This window comes from Pecten maximus, chromosome 7, assembly GCF_902652985.1.
Source record: "Pecten maximus chromosome 7, xPecMax1.1, whole genome shotgun sequence".
NCBI lineage: Eukaryota > Metazoa > Mollusca > Bivalvia > Pectinida > Pectinidae > Pecten > Pecten maximus.
Window position 1 is genome coordinate 6,168,196 of NC_047021.1, and position 13,120 is coordinate 6,181,315.

At 40.6% G+C, this 13,120-nt stretch overlaps 1 protein-coding gene across 1 annotated transcript in view; it reads left to right on the plus strand.

The window, feature by feature from the left end:
• Positions 1-1,518: 1,518 nt before the first annotated feature.
• The window catches only part of LOC117331445 (gelsolin-like protein 2), a 55,626-nt gene continuing 44,024 nt past the window's right edge, over positions 1,519-13,120 (plus strand). The window contains exons 1-2 of the mRNA XM_033890159.1: positions 1,519-1,600; positions 6,578-6,625. Coding sequence (XP_033746050.1) covers positions 6,619-6,625 — 7 coding nt within the window. The 5' untranslated portion in view covers positions 1,519-1,600; positions 6,578-6,618. The remainder of the gene's footprint in view (positions 1,601-6,577; positions 6,626-13,120) is intronic.

The window sequence follows — 13,120 nt, forward strand, 5'->3', positions numbered from 1 at the left end:
ATTTTCAGAAATGTGCCCATGTTTATGAAAAGCAGCAATGGATTTAATTATGGATAAGATTATTTTCTCCTGTACTTCCTTAGCTTTTGAATGTTCGGAGAACTGCAATATTACAAAAATATTTAATTGATGACTTTCACACTCTCTTTTTGCCAAATGTTGAACCTTTGCTTTTGGAAAGGGCTTTTATAATGTTGTTATACCTTGTGCCGAATCCTTTTTGCTTTGATTTATAGCAATAAAAATATGTTAAATCATTTATTGGTAAAATATCGCATGGCCCCAGTGATTCCCACGGTACCAAATTAGATCACCATTGTTCGTCGCAAAGAAAGTTCGACAGTATTGTTTTAGACAAAGTGATTGATCTTTCTCGACTCAGTTCACATTTGTAGACATCATACTTTCAGCTGTTCAATATTCATCATATCTCCTGTTGGTCTTTCAGTGGGCTCTATCACAGGGACTTGAGCATTTGTTACAGTCTACATGTATTTGGACCTTCTCTAGTGTGTATTTTTACCGAATTCTAATCTAGCCCCCAAAACGTCTCAAAATGTGATATACACACCAGGGAAGGTCCAAATACATGTAGACTGTAACAAATTCTCAAGTCACTGTGATACACACCAGGGAAGGTCCAAATACATGTAGACTGTAACAAATTCTCAAGTCACTGTGCTCGAAACCTGAAATAGCATGGTGATGCAACTCTAGGTTCATCTAATGAAATATCCATTGTAATTAACAAACACATTTTTTGCAAGTAAAAATAATTATTTGTTATATATGTTGTATTCAAAAACTCATTTTACATTTTTTTAATTTTTGTTTTTTGTTTGGTTTATTTTTTGGACGGTCATCGTTAGGTCGACACATGCCAATATGCGCCATACCTCTTTTAGGTCATTAGTCTGAGGTATGTCTGTATGCTAATATTTAGGCCTATTGATATTTTTATGAACACTTGCCTTTTACCTAGACGTTCCGGGTTTGAGTCCACGATCAGGCGTGAAAAGGTGCCCGAAATGTCGAAAAGACGAAAATTAAGGTTAGTTAATTTTCGTCTTTTCGGGGCAATACGTCGAAAAGACAAAAATAATGAGCCCGAAAAGACGAGAAATAAAGTCGCTAATTTGCGTGCGTTTATTTCGTCTTTTCGCGTATGATGTTTCGTCTTTTCGGGGCGAAAAGACGAAAATGGCACAAATCAGCTACTGTAGTTTTCCCTGGCTACTCCGGTTTCTTCCCCTAGTCCCCACACGCGCTTCAATCCGGACCAACAGGACTGCTAAGTAGAAATTAAAACTTTAACAGTTAAGTCTTCGTCATTATTTACAAGCTTTTTGATGTCGTGAAAATGTGTAAAAACAGCTAAGATTTTTTATGATAGACTATATCAGTTATGCCTGTTTTTAATTATTCTAAATAATAATATAAAGACTTTTTTGTGTAATGTTTTTTGTGTATTTTCTAAACACCCCTAAATCCATTAACAATGAACTCGCCCATTCAGCAGCCACACGTCACGGCGACCTTTCACCTCCGCTACTTTAGTGATACAGCACGGAGATATCATTCCAGACAGGCCAGCGGACAGGTAAGGTTGTCACTGCACTCTCTGTTGTTATGCATGCATGTGTGTTAATATGCAGACATAGGTGTAGACGGGCAATGAGCGACGGACACTGGTCAGTCGCTACATGACCTGTATTCTGCTGCTATATCCAGTTGTGGTACTCCGTGGGAGTGGTCAGTGTAGATATATATCTATTTATAGATTGCATAGTGGGATTCATTGTGCTCACTTCCAAGATTCATTTAGAGGCATTTCTTAATTAGTATTTATTTTGTTACATTGTCGTTATAAACAAAGAAACAGTTTACAATACGTATCAGAAAACACCCAGCCTCCTCATGTTTCATTGCCTCGACAGTCTCACTGCTCAGACTAATATACTTGTAATTGATCTTGTAGATAAAGTGTTTGTTTCTTTACTTGTGGATATTTATAAAATGATTACAAAGGGTTAGAAATCTCCACTGGAAAACAACTTTACTAGAATCTCCAATGAAATATTTAAGAAAATAAACTTGTAAGTTGTTGCATATATAGTGGTCACAGAGAGGTTATGCGGCACTATTTTTGCAAGATGTCTGCCTAAGTTGTATATCAATGAAATTTCTATATAGAACTAAGCTGCCGTCACAAACTGTTGGATTAAAAGTGAAATCTTTAATACAAATATTATCTCAGTTTTTGGATAGGAAAAAGGTGTAACGTTGTTTTGTATGGATAGGTGAATTAATACCCAAGATTTTGAAATCTGTGCATAAATTAAGTTATTCTTGGATGTGTTTTGGTGGATTTTATTTCAACAAGAATAAATTATGAAGGTACACTGCAATTTAATTCCTAAATATGTGTATTTCAGACATTTTTTCACTGTCATTTGGCTCTTCAGTTACATGTAGGTGAATGGATTAACTAAAAATTACTGAGTATAAAGGTGTTTAGTAGATATTGGGTAGTAACCCAAAGTTATGTCCAGGAGAGAAAGACCTGTAGATTTTATACTGGTAAGGAACTGTCAAAGGGATATGATACCTGTCAACTGGGGCATATGTAAACAGTGACTTGCTAGTGCCTATATAGAGAGGGAAATTATAAGAATCCAGACTGTTGTGATTAAAATGGTTCCATAGTCAGATTATTTAGAATTCTGTTGTGACAATGGTAGACCAAGGAGAACAGTTGTGACAGAAAATTTGTGGGCAGGAGGATGGGTGACAGAAGGGTTGTTATAATGGGGAGGGAGGATGGGTGACAGAAGGGTTGTTATAATGAGGTCGGAGGATGGGTGACAGAAGGGTTGTTATAATGAGGTGGGAGGATGGGTAACAGAAGGGTTGTTATAATGAGGTGGGAGGATGGGTGACAGAAGGGTTGTTATAATGGGGAGGGAGGATGGGTGACAGAAGGGTTGTTATAATGAGGTCGGAGGATGGGTGACAGAAGGGTTGTTATAATGAGGTGGGAGGATGGGTAACAGAAGGGTTGTTATAATGAGGTCGGAGGATGGGTAACAGAAGGGTTGTTATAATGAGGTCGGAGGATGGGTGACAGAATGGTTGTTATAATGAGGTCGGAGGATGGGTGACAGAAGGGTTGTTATAATGAGGTCGGAGGATGGGTGACAGAAGGGTTGTTATAATGGGGAGGGAGTATGGTGACAGAAGGGTTGTTATAATGGGGTGGGAGGATGGGTGACAGAAGGTTGTTATAATGGGGAGGGAGGATGGGTGACAGAAGGTTGTTATAATGGGGAGGGAGGACGGGTGACAGAAGGGTTGTTATAATGAGGTCGGAGTATGAGTGACAGAAGGGTTGTTATAATGGGGAGGGAGGATGGGTGACAGAAGGGTTGTTATAATGGGGTGGGAGGATGGGTGACAGAAGGGTTGTTATAATGGGGTGGGAGGATGGGTGACAGAAGGGTTGTTATAATGGGGTGGGAGGATGGGTGACAGAAGGGTTGTTATAATGGGGAGGGAGGATGGGTGACAGAAGGTTGTTATAATGGGGAGGGAGGATGGGTGACAGAAGGGTTGTTATAATGAGGTCGGAGTATGAGTGACAGAAGGGTTGTTATAATGGGGTGGGAGGATGGGTGACAGAAGGGTTGTTATAATGGGGTGGGAGGATGGGTGACAGAAGGGTTGTTATAATGGGGAGGGAGGATGGGTGACAGAAGGTTGTTATAATGGGGAGGGAGGACGGGTGACAGAAGGGTTGTTATAATGAGGTCGGAGTATGAGTGACAGAAGGGTTGTTATAATGGGGAGGGAGGATGGGTGACAGAAGGGTTGTTATAATGGGGTGGGAGGATGGGTGACAGAAGGGTTGTTATAATGGGGTGGGAGGATGGGTGACAGAAGGGTTGTTATAATGGGGAGGGAGGATGGGTGACAGAAGGTTGTTATAATGGGGAGGGAGGATGGGTGACAGAAGGGTTGTTATAATGAGGTCGGAGTATGAGTGACAGAAGGGTTGTTATAATGGGAAGGGAGGATGGGTGACAGAAGGGTTGTTATAATGGGGTGGGAGGATGGGTGACAGAAGGGTTGTTATAATGGGGTGGGAGTATGGTGACAGAAGGGTTGTTATAATGGGGAGGGAGGATGGGTGACAGAAGGGTTGTTATAATGGGGAGGGAGGACGGGTGACAGAAGGGTTGTTATAATGGGGTGGGAGGATGGGTGACAGAAGGGTTGTTATAATGGGGCGGGAGGATGGGTGACAGAAGGGTTGTTATAATGGGGTGGGAGGATGGGTGACAGAAGGGTTGTTATAATGGGGTGGGAGGATGGGTGACAGAAGGGTTGTTATAATGGGGAGGGAGGATGGGTGACAGAAGGGTTGTTATAATGGGGTCTGGGTATGGGTGACAGAAGGGTTGTTATAATGGGGTGGGAGGATGGGTGACAGAAGGGTTGTTATAATGGGGTGGGAGGATGGGTGACAGAATGGTTATAATGGGGAGGGAGGATGGGTGACAGAAGGGTTGTTATAATGGGGTGGGAGGACGGGTGACAGAAGGGTTGTTATAATGGGGTGGGAGGATGGGTGACAGAAGGGTTGTTATAATGGGGTGGGAGGACGGGTGACAGAAGGGGGGTTATAATGGGGTGGGAGGATGGGTGACAGAAGGGTTGTTATAATGGGGTGGGAGGATGGGTGACAGAAGGGTTGTTATAATGGGGAGGGAGGATGGGTGACAATGGTTGTTATAATGGGGTGGGAGGATGGGTAACAGAAGGGTTGTTATAATGGGGAGTGAAGATGGGTGACAAAATGGTTGTTATAATGGGGAGGGAGGATGGGTGACAGAAGGGTTGTTATAATGGGGAGTGAAGATGGGTGACAAAATGGTTGTTATAATGGGGAGGGAGGATGGGTGACAGAAGGGTTGTTATAATGGGGAGGGAGGATGGGTGACAAAATGGTTGTTATAATGGGGAGGGAGGATGGATGACAGAAGGGTTGTTATAATGGGGTCTGGGTATGGGTGACAGAATGGTTGTTTTAATGGAGAGGGAGGATGGGTGACAGAAGGGTATTTATAATGGGGAGAGAGGACGGGTGACAGAAGGGTTGTTATAATGAGGTCGGAGGATGGGTGACAGAAGGGTTGTTATAATGGGGAGGGAGGACGAGTGACAGAAGGGTTGTTATAATGGGGAGGGAGGATGGGTAACAGAAGGGTTGTTGTTTGGGTGGGAGGACCGGTGTGACAGAACAGATGTCTTGTGATGGGGTGGAAGGATGGGTGACAAAAAGGTTGTTTTGTTTTGGTGGGAGGACAGGTGTGACAGGACAGAGGTCTTGTTGTTATGAAGGGGGGGGGGGGGGGGGGGGATGGGTTACAAAAGGTTGTTGTGACTGTGTTTGGGTGGGTAAAGGAAGGGTTGTTGTGATGGAGTAGAAGAGAATGGTTTTGATGGGGTTGGAGAATAAATAACAGAAGGGAGGTTGTATTGGGATAGAAGGAAAGTTGTGCCAGAAGGGTTGTGTTTGGGTGAGAGGATGGGTGGTATGATGGGTGACAGAAAGGTTGTTGTAATCGAGTAGGAGGATGGGTGGCAAGGGTTAATATTGTGATGTATATACAGTGCATTCCGCTTAATCAGGTTGCCTATTTGCGGGGACTATATATATATATATATATGTGTGTGTTTGTGTGTGTGACCCTTATACCATCAGTAGCTCGAAGTCAAACTAGTGACCTCACTGTAGTCTGTATGCACATACAAGGATGTACTTGAGGTAGGTACTGGACGAGTAGATGGTAGTTAATTAGTTACAGAAAGTTGTAGGTGAACAATACAGGCCTGTTTAGCCTCTTTTTGAAGACATTTATTGATTGCTACAGGACACAGTTACAGTGTTTAATAAGTTTTTGCCAGTGAAATATAGAAATTTATCAAACTAATAAAACTTATATTTTTCACTGCTCATTGCTGCAGTGAAACTATAAGTTTTGCAGTGAAAATGTAAGTTTTCCGATTTTGACCAATCCGAGCAAACCTTTGTATTCACCTCATTGAAACTTGCCGATTTTTCCAATCGAAGCGAAGATAGATAAATTGGTTATTTTGCTGTATTTATGAAATATTCTGACTGGTTATTGACAAAATACTCGCTTGACATTAGCTATTCATGCATAGATTCTCCGATAACAGCAGAAAACGCTTAAATTGCACTGATCAGTCCTTTCAAAATGGCTCTGTCAAGTTGACATGGAGTAACATCACAAAGAGTCATTACTGATTCCCACACTTTTTGACACTATTAATTTTTCTATGTTTTTAATTTTGTTTTTAAGTTTATGAAATGCAATAAAAAGAAAATTGAATGGTTTCCTGTTAAATATAACATATATTTCACTTATACATGTTTTATTAAACGGGAAACCATTCAATATCCTCTATTTATTGATATTTTTTATATGCACTTAACTGTGATTTATAACAGTTTCCTTGTTTAACAACTGTACATGTGCTTCCTTCATTGTAGATTAAGTACAGAAACCTCTGTGTCAACATCCACAAGTCACAATGTCAGGTAAGATTATTGATTTTTGCTGGAGGACTGGGTGGTAGAAATTCTACAGATAGTTTGTATGATTCATCTATATTTGAAATATATCTGAAATGTCCACAGATCAGCATGATTTTCCTGTCGGTGACAGATACACAAGTATCGGTTTCCTTTTTGTTGTGTATTATGGGTGTACTGTCAGTACAAACCCACTTATCAGAGGAATGTGCCTGTTATCCACTTTCCTTACCTATAAGGGCTAGTAGCTTATTTTTTTCCACTAGATCCCGATGAAAATTCTACTAGCCCTGCACTTTTGAAATTTTTCAATACATGTATTCCATTCCGAAATGTACCTTTTACTCAACATAATTGATCAGAATCATGCCATTTAACAAAGAATTCAACAATTTTAATATTGTTCAGAATGTTATATGGTCTGTGTGTGAAAATAGTCATAACTATTGCGAAAGAAATTAACTATACAGTAAAATAAGTTTACACACTTCAAAATAATAATGAGTATAAAAATATGGATTTTATTTTACTGGTTGTAGATAAGAGTTAAAACTTTCTGACGGTTACATGTACCTATACAACGACATGTCAATATTGTATTTTGAATAGTTAAACTAAAATATACTTCAATCTAAATTATATGAGAGGGAATAATTAATTTCAAAAATTTAAAGCTGCTAGTTTAAATAAACCAACACATTACGAACTCAATCACTACTCTAAAATAGTTCTGGTTTAATGTCATAGTGAACTTGAAGTTTAATATTCACTCTGATCCACTACTTTCTAGATATTTTTGTTCTCCATCTCATTTCCTGAGGGAAAAACTTATAGCTAGCAAATTGTATTGGATTGGAACTAAAGGTGCCAATATCAATGAAATCAATATCATTTTAACTTTCAATCATAGTCATAGGAAATTATTATCATTGCAATTCAAGTTAAGTTCAAATTTTAATTTATAACAATGTTAAGTCGGGTTTTTCAGATGAAAATGTTGTGAACATTTGTCAATCTGTCAAATATATTTATATCTACAAGATTCCCCTACTTTATTTAGAAAACCAACAGTTTAACAAATTTGGTGTGATCACGCCTGCTTTGTGAATATAACATCTATCAAAACAGACCTGTACATATAGCAGCACCAACGATCTAATTTCAATTTCAACAGGAAGATTAACTCAACTGATAATAAGATCCATATATCCTAATAATAAATATGATATGATCACTAACTGTCACTTCATAATTAAATTCCTATCTTAATTATGTCTGCAACTATGCTGACATGTCGGCAGACCTGTTTGCATCTGGGTCACTCGTGTTTGCATCTGGATCACTCGTGCGCTTGAATGCTATCAATGGGCATACCTAAGCATTTTATAGACCTAGATGAAGATATTATTTACCTTTGAGAAATGTGTTGAACCGATGTCAACCACCTGTGGTTGAAAAATCTTATTAACTTGACCAGTTACCATGTTTACAACTGTCAGAACCGTATACAGAAACAAACTGACTTTTAATGTAGATTTATTAACGAAAATTTTGGTACAGAAACAATTTGACTTTCCATGCAGATTTATGACGAAGAAATTTTCACTAGCCCACGGGCTAGTCAGTGCCATAGAGCAGCTAGCCCTGACCTTAAAACTACTAGCCCTGGGCGTCGAGCTAGTGGAATTGTACACCCCTGTCCCTGATTCTGACTTAGAAATAAAATGCAAGACGGAAAAAAGTCCAGATTAAACCCTATCTAGATGAAGATTTACTTCTGTGTTAACTTTCTGATCACCCTCTCTTTCCCTTGAAATAAACATACCTCTCAACTGTTGAAATATTGAATGAAGAAAAAATGATATGGTGAAAATTATTAGCATTGTTTTCAAAACCTATATATAATTTTGTCTTTGAACAGAAATATAATTATTTATTTTAGAGCAGGATTCACACAAGCTTTTGAAATTCTAGTACCAAATTTTTCCCAAAATTGATTTTTTTTATCACCAAATTGTATATTTTTGCACTAGATAACAGGCATATTTCTTATCAATGAAAAATTACTAAAGTAGGTGATTAAACAGCTCTAATATTAACCTTTATGTACCTCGAACTCCGAAGAATTGTCCTACGTGTACACCCTTAAAAGTTAGTGTAAAAGACAGTACACTAAGATTCTGTAGGGGTCCCAGTGTAGTCACATTAAGGTTCTACTGTAGGGGTCCCAGTGTAGTCACATTAAGATTCTGTGGAGGTCCATTGTAGTCACATTAAGTTTCTGTCAAGGTCCATTGTAGTCACATTAAGATTCTGTGGAGGTCCCAGTGTAGTCACATTAAGATTCTGTAGAGGTCCCAGTGTGGTCACATTAAGGTTCTGTAGAGGTCCCAGTGTAGTCACATTAAGGTTCTGTAGAGGTCCCAGTGTGGTCACATTAAGGTTCTGTAGAGGTCCCAGTGTAGTCACATTAAGATTCTGTCGAGGTCCCAGTGTAGTCACATTAAGGTTCTGTAGAGGTCCCAGTGTAGTCACATTAAGATTCTGTCGAGGTCCCAGTGTAGTCACATTAAGGTTCTGTAGAGGTCCCAGTGTAGTCACATTAACATTCTGTGGAGGTCCCAGTGTAGTCACACTAAGATTTCTGTAGAGGTCCAGTGTAGTCACATTAAGATTCTGTAGAGGTCCCAGTGTAGTCACATTAACATTCTGTAGGGGTCCCAGTGTAGTCACATTAAGATTCTGTGGAGGTCCCAGTGTAGTCACATTAAGTTTCTGTCAAGGTCCCAGTGTGGTCACATTAAGATTCTGTAGAGGTCCCAGTGTAGTCACATTAAGATTCTGTGGAGGTCCCAGTGTAGTCACATTAAGATTCTGTGGAGGTCCCAGTGTGGTCACATTAAGATTCTGTAGAGGTCCCAGTGTAGTCACATTAAGGTTCTGTAGAGGTCCCAGTGTAGTCACATTAACATTCTGTGGAGGTCCCAGTGTAGTCACACTAAGATTTCTGTAGAGGTCCAGTGTAGTCACATTAAGATTCTGTAGGGGTTCATTATAGTCACATTAAGATTCTACTGTAGAGGTCCCAGTGTAGTCACATTAAGATTCTGTGGAGGTCCCAGAGTAGTCACATTAAGATTCTGTAGGGGTCCCAGTGTAGTCACATTAAGGTTCTGTAGAGGTCCCAGTGTAGTCACATTAACATTCTGTGGAGGTCCCAGTGTAGTCACACTAAGATTTCTGTAGAGGTCCAGTGTAGTCACATTAAGATTCTGTAGGGGTCCCAGTGTAGTCACATTAACATTCTGTGGAGGTCCCAGTGTAGTCACACTAAGATTTCTGTAGAGGTCCAGTGTAGTCACATTAAGATTCTGTAGGGGTCCCAGTGTGGTCACATTAAGATTCTGTGGAGGTCCATTGTAGTCACATTAAGATTCTGTGGAGGTCCCAGTGTGGTCACATTAAGATTCTGTGGAGGTCCCAGTGTAGTCACATTAAGATTCTGTCGAGGTCCATTGTAGTCACATTAAGATTCTGTAGGGGTCCCAGTGTAGTCACATTAAGATTCTGTAGGGGTCCCAGTGTAGTCACCTTAAGATTCTGTAGAGGTCCCAGTGTAGTCACATTAAGTTTCTGTAGAGGTCCAGTGTAGTCACATTAAGATTCTGTAGAGGTCCCAGAGTAGTCACATTAAGATTCTGTGGAGGTCCCAGTGTAGTGACATTAAGGTTCTGTGGAGGTCCCAGTGTGGTCACATAAAGATTCTACTGAAGGGGTCCCAGTGTAGTCACATTAAGATTCTGTAGAGGTCCCAGTGTAGTCACATTAAGATTCTGTAGAGGTCCCAGTGTAGTCACATTAAGATTCTGTAGGGGTCCCAGTGTAGTCACATTAAGGTTCTGTAGAGGTCCCAGTGTAGTCACATTAAGATTCTGTGGAGGTCCCAGTGTAGTCACATTAAGGTTCTGTAGAGGTCCCAGTGTAGTCACACTAAGATTTCTGTAGAGGTCCAGTATAGTCACATTAAGATTCTGTAGGGGTCCCAGTGTAGTCACATTAAGATTCTGTGGAGGTCCCAGTGTGGTCACATTAAGATTCTGTAGAGGTCCCAATGTAGTCACATTAAGATTCTGAAGGGGCCCAGTGTAGTCACATTAACATTCTGTGGAGGTCCCAGTGTAGTCACATTAAGATTCTGTAGGGGTCCCAGTGTAGTCACATTAAGATTCTGTGGAGGTCCCAGTGTAGTCACACTAAGATTTCTGTATGGGTCCCAGTGTAGTCACATTAACATTCTGTGGAGGTCCCAGTGTGGTCACATCAAGATTCTGTGGAGGTCCCAGTGTAGTCACATTAAGATTATGTAGAGGTCCCAGTGTAGTCACATAAAGGTTCTGTGGAGGTCCCAGTGTAGTCACATTAAGGTTCTGTAGAGGTCCCAGTGTGGTCACATTAACATTCTGTAGAGGTCCCAGTGTAGTCACACTAAGATTTCTGTAGAGGTCCAGTATAGTCACATTAAGATTCTGTAGGGGTCCCAGTGTAGTCACATTAAGATTCTGTGGAGGTCCCAGTGTGGTCACATTAAGATTCTGTAGAGGTCCCAGTGTAGTCACATTAAGATTCTGTATGGGTCCCAGTGTAGTCACATTAACATTCTGTGGAGGTCCCAGTGTAGTCACATTAAGATTCTGTAGGGGTCCCAGTGTAGTCACATTAAGATTCTGTGGAGGTCCCAGTGTAGTCACACTAAGATTTCTGTATGGGTCCCAGTGTAGTCACATTAACATTCTGTGGAGGTCCCAGTGTGGTCACATCAAGGTTCTGTGGAGGTCCCAGTGTAGTCACATTAAGATTCTGTAGAGGTCCCAGTGTAGTCACATTAAGGTTCTGTAGAGGTCCCAGTGTAGTCACATTAAAATTCTGTAGGGGTCCCAGTGTAGTCACATTAAGATTCTGTCGATGTACTGGTGTGGTCACATTAAGATCCTGTCGATGTCAAGTGTAGTCACATTAAGATTCTTTCGATGTCCAGTGTAGTCACATTAAGATCCTGTAGGGGTCCCAGTGTAGTCACATTAAGATTCTGTCGATGTACTGGTGTAGTCACATTAATATTCTGTGGATGTACTGGTGTGGTCACATTAAGATCCTGTAGGGGTCCCATTGTGGTCACATTAAGATTCTGTCGATGTACTGGTGTGGTCACATTAAGATCCTGTCGATGTCCAGTGTAGTCACATTAAGATTCTGTCGATGTCCAGTGTAGTCACATTAAGATCCTGTAGGGGTCCCAGTGTGGTCACATTAAGATTCTGTCGATGTCCAGTGTAGTCTCATTAAGATCCTGTAGGGGTCCCAGTGTGGTCACATTAAGATTCTGTGGATGTACTGGTGTGGTCACATTAAGATTCTGTGGATGTACTGGTGTGGTCACATTAAGATTCTGTCAATGTCCAGTGTAGTCACATTAAGATCCTGTAGGGGTCCCAGTGTGGTCACATTAAGATTCTGTGGATGTACTGGTGTGGTCACATTAAGATTCTGTGGATGTACTGGTGTGGTCACATTAAGATTCTGTCGATGTACTGGTGTGGTCACATTAAGATTTTTGTCGATGTACTGGTGTGGTCACATTAAGATTTTTGTCGATGTACTGGTATGGTCACATTAAGATTCTGTCGATGTACTGGTGTGGTCACATTAAGATTCTGTCGATGTACTGGTGTGGTCACATTAAGATTCTGTCGATGTACTGGTGTGGTCACATTAAGATTCTGTCAAGGTCCCAGTGTGGTCACATTAAGATTCTGTCGATGTACTGGTGTAGTCATATTAAGATTCTGTTGAGGTCCCAGTGTGGTCACATTAAGATTCTGTCGATGTACTGGTGTGGTCACATTAAGATTCTGTCGATGTACTGGTGTGGTCACATTAAGATTCTGTCGATGTACTGGTGTAGTCACATTAAGATTCTGTCGAGGTCCCATTGTGGTCACATTAAGATTCTGTAGAGGTCCCAGTGTAGTCACATTAAGATTCTGTGGATGTACTGGTGTAGTCACATTAAGATTCTGTGGATGTACTGGTGTAGTCACATTAAGATTCTGTTGATGTACTGGTGTAGTCACATTAAGATTCTGTCGATGTACTGGTGTGGTCACATTAAGATTCTGTCGATGTACTGGTGTAGTCACATTAAGATTCTGTCGATGTACTGGTGTAGTCACATTAAGATTCTGTCGATGTACTGGTGTGGTCACATTAAGATTTTGTCGATGTACTGGTGTGGTCACATTAAGATTCTGTCGATGTACTGGTGTGGTCACATTACGATTTTGTCGATGTACTGGTGTGGTCACATTAAGATCCTGTAGGGGTCCCAGTGTGGTCACATTAAGATTCTGTTGATGTACTGGTGTGGTCACATTAAGATTCTGTGGATGTACTGGTGTGGTCACATTAAGATTCTGTGGATGTACTGGTGTGGTCACATTAAGA